This window comes from Panulirus ornatus, chromosome 16, assembly GCF_036320965.1.
Source record: "Panulirus ornatus isolate Po-2019 chromosome 16, ASM3632096v1, whole genome shotgun sequence".
In the NCBI taxonomy this organism is placed as follows: Eukaryota; Metazoa; Arthropoda; class Malacostraca; order Decapoda; family Palinuridae; genus Panulirus; species Panulirus ornatus.
Genome location: NC_092239.1, coordinates 1,700,155 through 1,715,568, shown reverse-complemented (window position 1 = coordinate 1,715,568; position 15,414 = coordinate 1,700,155). Strand labels below are relative to the sequence as shown.

At 45.2% G+C, this 15,414-nt stretch overlaps 1 protein-coding gene across 2 annotated transcripts; it reads right to left on the bottom strand.

The window, feature by feature from the left end:
* Positions 1-3,596: 3,596 nt before the first annotated feature.
* On the bottom strand, positions 3,597-11,743 carry LOC139754012 (bestrophin-3-like). Of its 2 annotated transcripts, none has more exons than XM_071670978.1 (8): positions 11,534-11,743; positions 9,773-9,946; positions 9,194-9,304; positions 8,316-8,487; positions 7,420-7,549; positions 5,836-6,074; positions 4,829-5,062; positions 3,597-4,192 (listed from the first exon to the last, which is right to left on the bottom strand). In XM_071670978.1, exons 2-8 carry the CDS (start codon positions 9,838-9,840, stop codon positions 3,959-3,961), a joined length of 1,188 nt encoding a protein of 395 aa, XP_071527079.1. In that variant the 5' UTR covers positions 9,841-9,946; positions 11,534-11,743; the 3' UTR covers positions 3,597-3,958. The 2 variants fall into 2 exon arrangements, with proteins under 2 accessions (XP_071527079.1, XP_071527077.1); XM_071670976.1 differs by having other exon boundaries at positions 11,574-11,742.
* Positions 11,744-15,414: the final 3,671 nt, after the last annotated feature.

Sequence of the window (15,414 nt, the reverse complement as noted above, 5' to 3'; positions counted from 1 at the left end):
TCTGACGTTTGGCCAAGACAGCAGCAGCTGCAGCAGCCACCACGAATACTAAACATCGACCCAGGTGGGTGACTGTGTCCATGGCTTCTACCACACGGTTCCTACCGCTGATCTTACATGGTAAGATTTCTACCACACAAGATTTCTACCAAACAAGGTTTCTATCACACAAGGTTTCTACTACACAATGTTTCTACCACACAAGGTTTCACCACAAAGCGATCACCACAGAGTTTCCACGACTATATTTCCATCACAGTTTATCGCCACAAGGTTTCTACCAGACGGTTTCCTGTCATAACGTTCTCACCTCCAGGTTTCTACCACAGGCAACACAACACAAGGAAGCCAACATAACTACTGCACATTTAGTAGTTTGTCCCACAAGTTGTGTGATGGATTCTGCGAGTGATGACAGTTGTCAAGTGTTGTTACGACTGTCTGAACGTGACGGCCACGGCTCCCGGCCCGTATTGTGACAAGGTGAACGTGACGGTCACGGCTCCCGGCCCGTGTTGTGACGACAAGGTGAACGTGACGGCCACGGCTCCCGGCCCGTGTTGTGACGACAAGGTGAACGTGACGACCACGGCTCCCGGCCCGTGTTGTGACGACAAGGTGAACGTGACGACCACGGCTCTCGGCCCGTGTTGTGACAAGGTGAACGTGACGACCAGTGCTTAACATACGTCCTCATGTAATGATTTCTACACGTTGAAGTATTTCATAAAAGTCTTGTCTTCCCTGTCACTCTCACCTGAACGGCTGATCAAGTTCACAATCCCTTGTCGTCACCAGCTCCACAACCATGATGTTAAGGTTCATACGAGACAAACTGAGTTGCTGATAAGGAATCATATTCACAAAAACTACAAGTCTCTTGCAGTCATATCCAATGACGAATGAATGTTTTGAACTTTTACTTCCAGTGTTAACGAACACCTGCATTACTCTGTATCAGTCCAGCTGTGTGTTGTATCGTCAAGCGATCTTTTGACACTTGGCTGGCTTACGGATCTCGCAACACACTAGCCACGACAGCAGCTTCAACAGGTCTGGCGCCCCTCCGAGTTTATAAGTAATTTCCGAGTAGGTTACCACCGGCCACAACCCACGTATGGCTTCTTACAGCTGCTGGAAAACCACGTTAGAAACTTGACACATAGAGGTGGCTATTGTGTGCCTCATTCTATAAAGCCTGCCATCTTCATTAACCTCAGAAATATTGCTATTTACTGTTAATCATATTTTTTATCATAATTTATCTAGGCTGTTGAAAGGAGTACAGACACACATTGGCTTGGCGGCTGCTCGGGGAGTCTTACACAAGCTGCAGGATTCTCATCTCTCATCTCCTCTTGATTCCCCAACTCTTCACATTACAATAAAGACCATTCTGTCTCGTGTTGTAAAGTGAAGACCGTCCCTAGTGCGGCATGTGCTCATGGTTCTAAAAGTTGTCTTCCAAATGGTCCACAGTCCCCTCTTTAAGCTGCTTAACCTCCCACCTGTAGCAATGTGGACCTCTGAACTTCAGCTTCAAATATCACTGGCGAGGCCTTACACTGGAATTTTATCCTGTGCTGAATTAAATATTTTGTTTTTTCTTTTTTAACCTGTATGAACTGCAGCTTTGGGCTCGACTATACGTGTATGATTTAATTTCATTCTCCACTTTTTCATTTTTTTCCTCAAATTTCTGTTTTCCTCGAGCTTGCATACCCTAGTCAGGTATATGAACTTGTCAAGTGAACTGGTTGCATTTTACAACACATCAGACGCAAGATAAAGTCCCTCGAGGATTTCGAAACTTACGTATCAGATTATTCCTCTGATCCTCCGAACATGATACTGTTATTCTCTGGGCGATATGAAGGGTCATATTTGGGGTGTAGGTGTTCCAGTAGTGTAGTCTTAACGTCTACCCCCACCGGTCCGGGGTCGATCTCTGGTGCAGGATGAGGGCGCATGGCCTTTCCGGATGCTCAGCTGTCCTCTGGTGAGCAGGTAAGTAGATGCAGACTTGGGATGAGGCCAAGCATCACAATTGTGGCAGGCCTTACTACAGGAGTTGGGTGTTCTATCGTGGTTCTTATTGTTGGGAAAAGTCTTAAAGTAACCCAATGGTTCAGTGTAAGGCTCAGGGACGGCTCTAACTCTTCTGGGTTCCACAATCAAAAGTTCTTGGGTCCTTTATCACATCCGAACTGGCCCGCTTCATTTCTCTCTCTCTCTCTCTCTCTCTCGCCATCCCCACGACACGATCCTGAGTTATCCACAAAGAAACTTTCCCCCGCCATCAGAATGCCTACGGGACTCAGAGGCAGAGTGGAGCCACCAGATTTATTTGCTGGCTCTTGCCAGATCCCAGAGTTAATTAACAAGTTGCCTCGTGGGTGGCATACCAAACACCGTCGTCCTTGTGTCACCTTTTTCCCTTGGTCTGCTGCTTCCTGACCTCCTGCTGCCTAGCCTGCCAATTCTTGATCTGCTGCTGCTGCTTTTCCTGCTTTCCCTAACCTCCACCTATATAGCACCCAGCTTCTTTATCTCTTGCTGCGTTGATAGCTGCTGTTTGATCCATTTTCTCCAACTGTTATTTTAATAATTCTTCACCTATTGCTCTCCAACTTGCCGGTAGTTGCCATTATTCAACTAAGCGCTGGTTGTAACCTTGCATGGTGGTGACATAAATGACTCAGACAGCTGAGTGGAGAGAGTCTTAAAAACCATAGATAGAACAAGGATAGGAAGAAGTAGCCACAGGATGTCCTTCACATCCCCTGCACGAGTACTTTCATGGGTCGTCTGGTCGGACTTGCTATCTTCTCCCTCGCCCTTCATCCCCGCCTCTACAGGTGGAATCCTCAACTGTAACGCCTCCATGATACAGTGATCACTGTTCTGGAGAAGTAATTCCGGGGTCCCTGGATCGAACCCACATTCTGAAGCAGTGCCTGTCAGTCAATTTCCACGCTAGGAGGACAAACCCTAGATCAAAGTTGTCTGGTCACAGAGAGTGTCGAGGTCAACATAAAACCAAATACATTGTCGAGGTCAAGATATGTGTACTGTACGGGTATGAAATACAACAAAACAGTATATTCGCGAACTAATATCAGTGTTGTAATTAGTAACTGATTCTCAGAGCAATTTACTAATGGAAGTTGTGTCGATTTTAAAGCTTGACACCAGCGATCAAACTGGCCTTAGAGATTAAACTGGCATTAGATATCTAACTAGCGCCGGTTTAAATTTGGCTATAGAGATTAAACTGGTGCTAGTTATTATTCCTAGCGATCAAACTGACGCCAATGACCAAACTGGCGCCACCGATTACGATGACGTCAGAGATCAAACTTGGCTATAGAACAGACACCAACAATCAAACTGATGGCTGCGATCACACTGTCGCCAGCGATCAAATAGACACCTCACATTAATCTGATGCCAGTAATCAAACTGGCACTAGCGATTAAACTGGTGACAACAACCAAATCATCACTGCCTTTCAAAGTTTTGCTGATCAAAATCCTAATGGCCGAGAGGTTGGTAGATATGTACGTTGAGAAAACATGACTGAGAAAAGTGAAAGATCATGTTGTAATCACTTTATTCCACAATGTTGAAACAAGAGTAGGAAATGACATCAGTTTTTTCTCTCTATCTCTAAGTAAATTTCAGTTCGTATTGGTTGTTGGGAGATGAGGCTCATGAGGACAGGATAGAGGCGAAGGAAGGAAAAAGGAAAGGAATATTAATGAGAGTAGGGGAGGAAATAGGAAAGTGGAAGAGGAGCACAGATGAGGGACGGGGTAGGGGTGGGGGCGAAGTGGAGAGTGAAGGGAACAAGGAACCCCTGCAACGAACTTCCCTAAACACCCTTCCACCTGTAACACGATCGACACGAGAGGCTGCCAGTGGAGCCCCTGGAGGGGAGGTTCCCATTGGAGTTAACCTACTGGAGGATGGCGGCGGAGGGGTCCTCGAAGATTCCAGAAGAAAGACTGGATCTGAAGGCTGCCTTCATGTTGGCCTTGGGGTAGCTCTCCTCCAGAGAGAGAGCTTCCAGTCTTTGCCACGCTGTCAAGACCCCCAGGTCGATGATCCTTAACCGGTCCTCTTCCTTGGGTCTCCACTGGGCGTCGGGCGAGTACTGGTTGTAGGCCATATGGCAGATCACAAAGCCGGACTGCAAGTGGAAGCAACGCCTTCAACAAGGTGGGGACGGAGCTTTGCGAATTGTTGAAGTTAAACTAGAAATGCCATCACTGGCGATAGAATGCAGTACGCCTTCCTCTACACTTTCACTCACCAAGTTCACTTAAGCAGGTCAGACCAATTCTCGTTATACAAGAGTTTAACGTATGCCAGCCTTGGACCTGATCCAATCAGGGTAGGTCAAAGGGCTAACTTCAATGCACCTTAATATTCACTACGCCTTGGACACCGCTGACGTTTGACCTGGCACTTACTGGTCATACAGACTGGGTAAAATGCATCTTCGTTAAAGTCCGGAAGCTGATTGTTGAGAAGATTGAAAACAACCCTAAATGGCTACCACCTCCGAAGGGAAACAAAAACAAAAACAATGCTTGCCTCTATGCAGAGAAAAACACAACCCCTCCGCAACTATATCTTTGAAAAAGAAGCTAACAGTTGACAAGGGACACATTAGTAGCATCATTCTTTGAGGAAGAAAGTTTCAACAAATGGTTTTGACTCATGGAAAGGTGTAGTTTCATGTGAACTGCATTGGTCGTTGTGAAACAAACACCCTTCCTGTACACAAGAGGAAAACGAAGAGAAAAGATTCAAGTGAACTTACATCTCGGGTGTTTTGAAGCATCTTGAGGAGGTCGAGGGAGTGGTCGTCGCTGCTGAAGGGGTTGAGGAGAGCGACGGCCACCTTGAGCCAGCCCAGGTAGAAGATGAGCTCGAGGAGTGCGAAGATGGGCACCACCATGTCCACCTCGTGGTTGGGGTAGTGGAGGCTCTCGTCCAAGAACTGCTCGCTCACCAGCGACACCAGGAAGTACGTGTACACTACGATCGTCACCACCTGTGGTGGTAGAGAGACAAGGGGTCAGATGGCGGCGCCAGCTGTGAGGAGGGATACCAGCGCCGTTACAGACCAGAGGTGGCATAAATCTGACAAAAATGAAACCGTCCTGAATGATCACAAAAGGTTCTAAAGCATAATCCGTGATTACCCGAGAGAAAAACTGATGATTTCCTGGGATATTTAGATAATTCATGTATATATAATCACATTAAGATCAATCTAATCATCTGTGAAGTAAGTCTTCGGGACTAACCGTTTAAAGTTAACAACCTGCAGCATAAGACTGATTAATCTGAATCTCTGACCTCAGTCCTTGGCGCCGTGTTTTGCTCACAGTGCCAGATAACGAGATCAGTGGGGAACACAAAGTTCCTGTCAAAGTTTATGTTCCTGGCAGATGAGGCCTCGTGCAGCGGTCGCGTGTTTGGGGTGTGTACACAGACCTACGTCCCCTATAGCTTGCAGCAGATATACTGGTACAACAGCCTCCCAGTGGTGTAGTAATCTCTCATGGGAACAGCAGCTTTCTAAAGGTATACTGACTTTGTGATAACTTACCCCATGTGTAATCGCCTGCCATAGGTGAAGTGCTTTCCGAAAGGTAAAATAGTCTACCCTACCCAAAATGAAAGTTGTCTACCCAATACGTAGTAACCAAAGTATTTATGAAGTACTGAAGGTATACCAGCTTACCATATAGTAGGTACCGTGCAGCTACAGGTGTTGTGGTCTGTCGGAGCCGGTATAGCCTACTGCGGGTGTATCCTTACCTGGGTACATGTGAGGGGGATGTTGAACTGGAACGAGTCGAGGAACTTCTCACACTGGCGACGCAGACTGTTGATCTCCCGAACCAGCGCCTTCTTGCCACCATCGGTCTCGAGGAAGCCCTCGTCCCTAGCAACCTGCACCAGATGAGAGCACCACGTCATAGGCACCCATGTGGCACAGTGCTGCCCGTATTGCTTCGCCTCCTCCAACACCTGTCGCTCCATCTCCGTCACAAAGTCTGTCAGGGAAGGATCATTCGATGTACGTTCCTCACTAGTGACACGCGAGTTTCCTCGGTGTTAAGTAGAAACATCAAAGGTACACATCACTGTTTACAACAGATTTACAATACGGTACAAGATACTCAGAACAAGTGAAGCCGAGCTTCATATCTATGTTTATAAATCTAAATGATCCTTCATCTGCCCCTGCTGGTGAGACGAGCAACGGCCAAAATATTTCTGCTCAGGATACTTGACAACACCTTTAAGACCAGACATACGTAATATATTGGAATGAAACTCTTCATTGTATCTAATGTAATAGTTATTAAGATTTCTTATTTTGTTTTCATGATTCAGTTCTTAAAACACACAAGCCGTCTTCATGATCAACAATTGTCCTATAACTTCAGGCTAAATAGGTCAAGACCTACCGAGAAATGAAAAATATATGAAGTAGATAGACATGAATGTAAAACAAATAGAAAAGTTACTAGTATTAAAAGAAACTAAGTAAATAACTAAAAGATATGAAAACAGGCGCAAAGTATGATGACTGACGAACACTTGCAAGTTCATTGTTGACATTCTTCATGATAAACTAGATGGAGAGATCAAGAGTAATTATAACCCTTCAAACTCGACTCTGAAGCAGACCGAGAGCATGATATAAGGAGACCAGTAAGGCTGATTAGATCATGCAGTGTAGAACACCATCACATCTGTAATTTCCTAAGCAAGAATATCAAACGTCTTACGTTCTCGAAAAATCACTCAGCTTTGGCACGGAAAGAAGCACAAAGGAAATATACACAAGTAAACCCCATATAACGAAGCTCTCGAACATAGGTTCGCTCTTTCATAACGAACTATTACCATTCTTCTTTGAACGTGTTAAGTCACTTCGATGTCACGTACCAAGAGAGCAACATTTTTTTTTTTGCCAAATTTTAACGCGATGCAGCATAACGTAAAGTACAAAGCCCTAGATGCGAGTCTGACGATGTTCTGGTAAGCTCAGACGCTAGCGCGCGCGTACTTGCACGACACTTTCATTTTACAGATATTACCCGACGGAGACAGGTGTGGTGTGGTTCTAGATGTTCTCCATGAACCACCAAGACAGATACTTCAAGTTGACAGTGTTCTCCATCCTTACCTGCTGGGTTGACTGCTACTGAAAGTCTTACACCAAATTGTGTCGTTGCACCTTGGACAAAAGATAACTGGGTCCTGAACAACTAGATAAGGAAGAAATTCGAGTTATGAATGTACACTATCAGCCTAAAGCCATGTGATAATCAGTCACAGGTAGGCAATTGGTGTGTCAGCTCTCGTACATGAGAGAGAGGTAGGACTTACTTTCGTACACGAAGCTCTGGGTGTCTGGAAACCTTTTACTGACGGAGGGAGAGATGCGAGCGAAGACCATAGCGTACGTCAGGTTAATGTAACGCACCACCCGCGAGCGAATCTCGAAGGCCCGGCTGTCCTGTCGAGAGATGAAGATTATGTAAAGGTCGTCCATGATTTACTCAGTCGACTGCCTCGCCACACCCTTTATCTCTGCTGGGACAGTATAGCAGACCATCACCAGCTCGCTGGTTTGTCAGTGAGCAGCCAATATGCAACAATAGCTGTCCAGATATCTTGTACTTTTAGTCTATATTTGAATGTCAGCGTAAGGAGAAAGGCTTCAAAATCAATCGTTTTAAAACTGCAAACTAGTGACTATACTTGTGGCAATGAATTAAATTTTCGTGCAGGAATGCTACAACCTTTCATTCAGTTATACATAAGATCAAAAAACCTCAGCCCTGCGTCAAATGTTGAAATCCTTACAACGACTGTCCACACATCACACAGCAACCAGTCACACAGTGGGGTGTAGGTGCTTTGTAAGCGGTGCAACGGACAACGCTTTGCCTGATGCCTTTGAATAATGAAACAGAGAGAGAGAGAGAGAGAGAGAGAGAGAGAGAGAGAGAGAGAGAGAGAGAGAGAGAGAGAGAGAGAGAGGGGGGGGGGGGGGATGAAACGGCGATAAGAGGGAGCTGAAGCCCCACTGAGAGATATGAAGCCATAAGCTAGCTGAATGGTAGGTGGGATTCCTGGGCGCCTGGGGTGTGGGTGGGTGCAGAGCAAGAGGCAGACACACGGTGGGGATATGGGCGAGGGGAGAGCCACACACCACACACACACACACACACACACACACTGCCTAGAAGGTTGGTGGAGAGAACAAGACACAAACTCACTGTTCCTGGGATGTAGGTAGCGAGGAGCATGGCGGTGCTAGTGTTGTCTGGGAGAGCAAGGCAGATGTTCCACCAGCGGCTCACCGCCAGCCACACGTAGAACCCCAGCATGAAGGACACAGGGACCTGGTTCCGGTACCGGCTGATCTGCATCACGAACTCCTCGAAGATCCTGGATAAGAAGGGTCAAACATCAGATCAAGGGCACCACCTCTGCTCAGTGGACGAGATTCTACCTCCCCGGCCCACACATGCTGGTGTATTATTAATATATCATTAAGGGCACCTCTGCTGTTGTAAATGGACGATGTTTGAAATGATACTTTTGCCCTCCACCCTACAGGTACTGTTGCTGCTAGGGGTCACCGACAGGTGTCGCACTGATCGTAATTAAGGCAAGTAACACATCTATAGATTATCTATTACTCACCTTTACAGCTCCAGCTACTGTGCTTCTACCTGATCAATAATCATGGTGACAACACTTTGGACCAGACTAGGATAACTGTACAGATGAAAACTCAATGTGGTATTGAAGGATCATTGATAAATATGTAAGGCTTCCCGATTCTGAATCAGCTTATCTGACTGTATAACTAGGGAGAAATTAGAATGTTGCTACTACAAGTTTACAGTAAACATACGAAACAAAACTTGTCAGGAAACACAACCAAACAATCATGGCCAAACACCCGCTGGATTGAATCTGTTTACCTTTTCTTATTGTTAACGTAGATGACATATGTAAACCACCAGGCTGGATACTTGGGCAACTATCTGCCCACAGATTCAGTTAGTACCAGACAACTACTACGTTAAAGAAAGAGCAACTATAAGGCTACAGAGCCAAGTACCCCGTGTTAGAGAATGCCACGTACTTCCTGTGTGGGTCGTCGAGGTAGAAGCGGTAGAGACAAGAGATGGAAGTGTAGAGGATGGAGTACACCAGCAGGTCCCCCCACAACACCTTATACACGCTGCCTCGCCACCTGTCAACATCAATATTACAGAGTCAACTTTAGCTCTCCTACAGACACCGCTAGGGACTGAGCACACTACTGACAGGTTTTAATTTCTGGAAATTTAGGGTCTGTCATCACTTCTACCAAGCTTTCAGTTGGTTCACATGTAACTCAGAAGTGACTGTGACTGATACCTTTGTCTTTACATACACTCTCGTTTGGCTAACTTGTCGTAGTTTGAAAACAATGCTAATCCTGTGAGTATTACCAATAATCTTTTGCTCTTTTACAACAACAACAACAACACGACTTACAAACATTCATCTTTCTCTTTTCTCTGACGAACCTTAGGGCGGCTGTGGCTCCCCTGCAGGACGAACTGCCCCTCCTCATTCTCCCCACAGAAACTTTTCCCTCCCCTCCTTCTCCCCAGCCCCTCTTCCCCACCCTGCCACCTTCCCCTTGACTAGCTGGTCGTGCCCCTGGCAGACCCACCTGAGGAGCAGCCTGACTAGGAGGCACCAGCTGCTGCTACCGATGGTGCTGGTGTACTCCTGTGTCATGATGACGTCTGCAACACACACGATGACCACGAGGGAATCCTGGTAAGGTCCTGGAGTTCAGAGGTCAGGTCACCAGTGGAGAGGTTATGACGAGCCTTGCTGGTCCCTGCAGAAGACATATAATGGTCAACATACAACAACACAAATCTTCAAACATGAATTTCATCACAAGGAACATAGAATCCACCGTGTTTGCTTTATCAATGGGACAGATTGCATGGCAGAATTATTTATCTGTGCTTGATTCGTTATAGCTAAGAGTATGTCGGTTAAAGTACACAATGGCATATAAACCAAACGTAATAACCAACAAATCTGTTTAAAATGTTCCTGTTACCTCAAATGACCTCTTAACCACCTTTAGCACGATGGAAGAATTTCTGGGTATAGCAGTATAACCATTAACGACTTGGCCAAATGCCTGGTTATAATGCCCGAGGGTCCAACTGTTGCGCTAAGGGTCGTATGGTCATGCTTGGAGGATTAATCACCTTAGTTTAAGATTTTTAATTTCACAATGGTCGTACAGCACGAGACGATGTAGGGTCAACATCTACAACACCATCATCACGTCATCATCACACTATCACACGATCACCACATCACTACCATCATCCCATGATTACATCAACACCATCGTCACAACACCATCACAACACCATCACAAATATCCACCCTCACAACACCATCACAACATCCATCCTCTGGTATGCTGAAGTGTCGGCAGCCGCGTCGTCAGCTGCCCGTCACACCTGGACGGTTCCTGTCCACCAGCTAGACGTGTATGGCCAACTGGAACCTACAGAAAAAAAAAAAAAAGTTTTCATCCCACCTCTGGCACCTCTATGAGCCATAAGTAAATGCTTTGGTTACGTCACCGTACTAGTTTCTTTGGTTACGTCACTGTATTAGTTTCTTTGGTTACGTCACCGTACTAGTTTCTTTGGTTACGTCACCGTGCTAGTTTCTTTGGTTACGTCACCGTACTAGTTTCTTTGGTTACGTCACCGTACTAGTTTCTTTGGTTACGTCACCGTACTAGTTTCTTTGGTTACGTCACCGTACTAGTTTCTTTGGTTACGTCACTGTACTAGTTTCTTTGGTTACGTCACCGTACTAGTTTCTTTGGTTATGTCACCGTACTAGTTTCTTTGGTTACGTCACCGTACTAGTTTCTTTGGTTACGTCACCGTATTAGTTTCTTTGGTTACGTCACTGTATTAGTTTCTTTCAGCTTTGTAGAAGAAAAATGGTTGAAAATACCGAAAGACAAAGAATATGTGAGGGAAAAATAAATTTCATTAAGATATTGTTTCCCTAGCTGAAGTGTGGGAAGAGATCGACCATATTGATGGAAGGCTGGCCATCGTCCGCCGCTTCTCGTGAAATATTTCCGAATTATTGTCCACTTGTAAGGTAGCCTGGGGGGGGGGGGGGTAGGGTTAGTTAAGGTTGATTGGTCCGGCTGTTATGATCCAGTCCCTTCCCTGCAGTTCAATATGGCTGCCCACACCCAACAACTTGGGCTTGTCCAACGGTTCACTGAAAACTTACTATCACTATCATCTTTCTCTCTAAACCAATATGTCCGCGTTTCCTATGATGTTTCAAGTTTCATTCTATAGAGCAAATGGCTGAATATCCTAACCAGGTGGTGGAGCTAAGGTCATTCATTATTATGAAATGTACGTACCCACGCAGGAGGCCAGGACAAGACGGTGTATGATACTCACCTTCCACAGATGAGGTTAAGCCGGGTTATACTGCTGACCACCTGCCGGAGGACTTAGCCACTCACGAGTCTGGACACTGAGTAAGGTCTTCGGCCGTCACTCCCTCCTGTAACACTGTTCAACCGTCACTGAGCGATCAGATACCTTCACAGCTCGTGCCTCATAATGGGACTGAGCCAAACATAGGGGGAGGGCTACGATACTGAAGCTTCGAAGCATTTCGTTCGACTCTGTTGCCAAAACATTTTTCTATTATTCTTGAAACGCTGATGTGTGGTGGTTTCACGTCTCTGGTAGCGTTATCAACTTTGAAGGGATTTATCAACAGTTTTTATCTTACTCTCCTCCAATTCGTCTTCTCATTCTCCATAATCGACTGTGTGAAATCCATGAATCCTGTTTCTGGATCAGCTGTTGTAAATACATCGTCAAACAAACCCCCGTGCACTTCTCGAACGACCAAATGAAGCGTTAACTCCGTTGTTTACCCGTAGCTGATCAGTGAAGCAGTTTCGGAACTATCAGTCTGGTGTTGCTCAAAATCCCGTGGGTTATAAAAAAAGATAATGCTCATAAAACAAAAGAGTAACCATAAAGTTGGACTTGTTTATAGTTCTTCTTACATGGATAATCATCATCCATATAAAAGCAAAAGAAAAAAATATAATTCTTGAACGTCATACATGCCAACGAAATTTAGGGGTCAAACTTTTCACGTTGAATGTTCAAAATGACTACATTATAGAAGTTAAACTTCGTGTTAGTATTGATCATAAATCAGCCTGTTAATGATGATTGTTGATGCTGATCAGGAATGACATCGAAAGAAGTGAGACTGGTTCTCCCGGTGTGAGGCCAACACAGCAGTTCTCCCGGTGTGAGGCCAACACAGCAGTTCTCCCGGTGTGAGGCCAACACAGCAGTTCTCCTGGTGTGAGGCCAACACAGCAGTTCTCCCGGTGTGAGGGCAACACAGCAGTCCTGCCGGTGTGAGCCCAGCACTTACATTACTGCTCCGTCCTTCACCAATCATTGTTTCAGCATCAACATACCTCTCACTCAGAGCTTACCTCCTCTCTGACAAGCTTCAGGAACACTGAACATACACAGTGGATGTAACTGTCAGAGTCCTTTGATTATTTTTGTCTTTAGAAAAAAAACTGTTTAGTTCTTGATCGGGTACTGAAGATTGAGTTTGCACACCTGGAAGATTGCCGTATCTCGTGTTATCATAAGCTGTGATCACCCGCTGCCAAGGTCTTACTGCTGGGCTGAGGAGGCCTATGAGAAGCCTTGACACATGACAAGGGACTGAGACCATTAGCAACAGCTGAGGTCCCCATCTTCGCCCCTTACCATAATCCTCTTTCACTAACGGGAACAGCACGGGTGTTGGGGGCGGCAGGGGCGTCGGGGACGGAAGTGGCCGCAGGGGTGGCGGGGGGCGGCAGGGAACAGTGAGGATATAATAAAAACACTCAATTATTACCAAGGAATGATGAAATGGAAAATACAAATACACTTTGATGATGATATGGGTAAACAGCAAAGGAGAAACAAAGCCAAACTAAGGGAGTGAACGAGGAGAGAAAGAGATCATGGGAAGATTCTTATCCAGAATATCAGTGTAAGGTGAAACATCCAGCAGGTGTTACCCATGACTCAAAGTTAGAGATGAAAATGTTGGGTCCAGATGGTTCACATCAGCCAACTGGAGCCACGCACACACACACACACACACACACACACACACACACACACACAGTACAACCTTGTCTGCCATTTGCCCTGAAAAAGATGTTTTCTGTGATGTTTGTTATATATATATATATATATATATATATATATATATATATATATATATATATATATATATATATATATATATATATATATTTTTCCATACATACTCGCCATTTTCCGCGTTAACGAAGTAGCGTTCAAGAACAGATAACCGAGCCGTAGAGGGGAGAACTCCTCACTTGGCCCCCTTCTCTGTTCCTTCTTTTGGAAAAGTAAAACAGAAGGGGAGGATTTCTAGCCCCCACTCCCAATCCTTTTCGTCGCCTTTTACGACACGCAGAGAATACGTGGGAAGTATTCTATTTCCCTAATCCCCAGGGATGATATATATGAAAAAGCTACTATAGAAATGAACATAGCCAAACTATCCAATAGTTACAAAGTTCGGAAATTGATTCATCCTCTAGTTCGTCTCTCTCGGATGTCGAGAGATAGTAAGAAGTGATGAACTCTCTCTCTCTCTCTCTCTCTCTCTCTCTCTCTCTGTTAACCAGTAAAGTTGCACTGTATGCGGGCGGCACCCCGACCTTGGCACCGTGGGAAACTCTCATCAACCTACCAGTAAAGCCGGGTTCTCATGTTCGCCAGTAAATTACAAGATGAAGCAAAGTTTGCGAGCAAAATATGCGCCAAGCGATGCTGCTGTGTTCAGGGTCGTTATCAGACACAACACGACGGTCAACATGACACGAGAGACGAACCCAAGAGCTGAGATCTGGGATTAATGGAGTCGAAGCCGAGATTAATCTAAGACTCGCTAAGATTCATTGAGTTAGAGGAGAAAGAAGCCAATTCGTGGCTGACATTAATCATTAAGCTACAGATGTACGAGATTAATCGACTAATCAAACATCTATCGAAATTCAGATGATTTACATCAAACCGGAATCGATCTGGTCTAGGCCAAGATCAACCAAATTAACGCTTGGAATAATCGAGCAGAGGCTGAGTCTAGCCCTAGAAATGAGATTAACAGTGTATCCTGAGATCAATAGTGTATCCTGAGATGTAATGAGTCAAGGGTAAGATTAATCGAGTCATTTCTGATAAGTTCATCCAGCGCTGCCATTGATCGAATAAACGCTAACGAGATTAATCATCTTCAGTCTGGTCCATGTCGGAGACCCTGAAGGGGACGGAAAAACTGGCCTCCTTCCTCCTCGTAGCAATATGGACCGTAGGAGAGAGAGAGAGAGAGAGAGAGAGAGAGAGAGAGGTGATGCTGGAACGCACCTCAACAGTTCACCTAACATGTCCTCACTAGTTTACCTTTACTCTAGTAACACATCCATAAGCCGCCACGGACCATACCTGATCCAAGAGCCCCCACAGTTAGCTGAACTTTTATGATATATTCCAAATATTCCCTCTTGTCTTACGGCTCGAGCTAGTATCTTCCATGTCTTCAAGTGTTGCCATTGTTTGTTTCGGATGCTTCTGTATCGTTTTAAAATTCAACATTTTTTCTTTAGTAATCGGATTTGAGCTTCCTTCCCGAGAATTTGCTGCAGTCACAGTAGGGAAGTTCCCGCATGTAAGATTTCCACGGCAGTCCAACCTATCTATCTTACGGTGGTACTATTATTAATCTCCCTATCGATTGTTGTGTTGGAGGGAGTGGTGGCAAGGGAAGCGCCCTCTGCTTTACTCTCCTGTCTTTACCGCAAATATGTTTATGACGTCAGGACAACACCACCTGTTCATTAGCAGATCGTCGCCAGTTACCATCAGGTCTCCTGTCATACGTTCTTCCCATGTTCTTCAATCTTTGTGCATTACATAATTCTCGATAGTTTAAGCATTTTATTAAGTCAACTGGTATATTACCGCACATCATATCTCAGAATATCTTCAGAAATGTCTTAGTTTTCCAGCAGCTTTCCGTTGGTCTCGTTATTCTCATATCTAGTTAGTGAATCGGCTGCCTAGGATGTTGCTGCACCAGCTGACGGGGTTGAAGCAACAGTAAGCTATCAGGCTACAGTGTGTGTGTGTGTGCGCGCGTCAAGCTAAACGTCTTACGTTACGTGATGTGCAG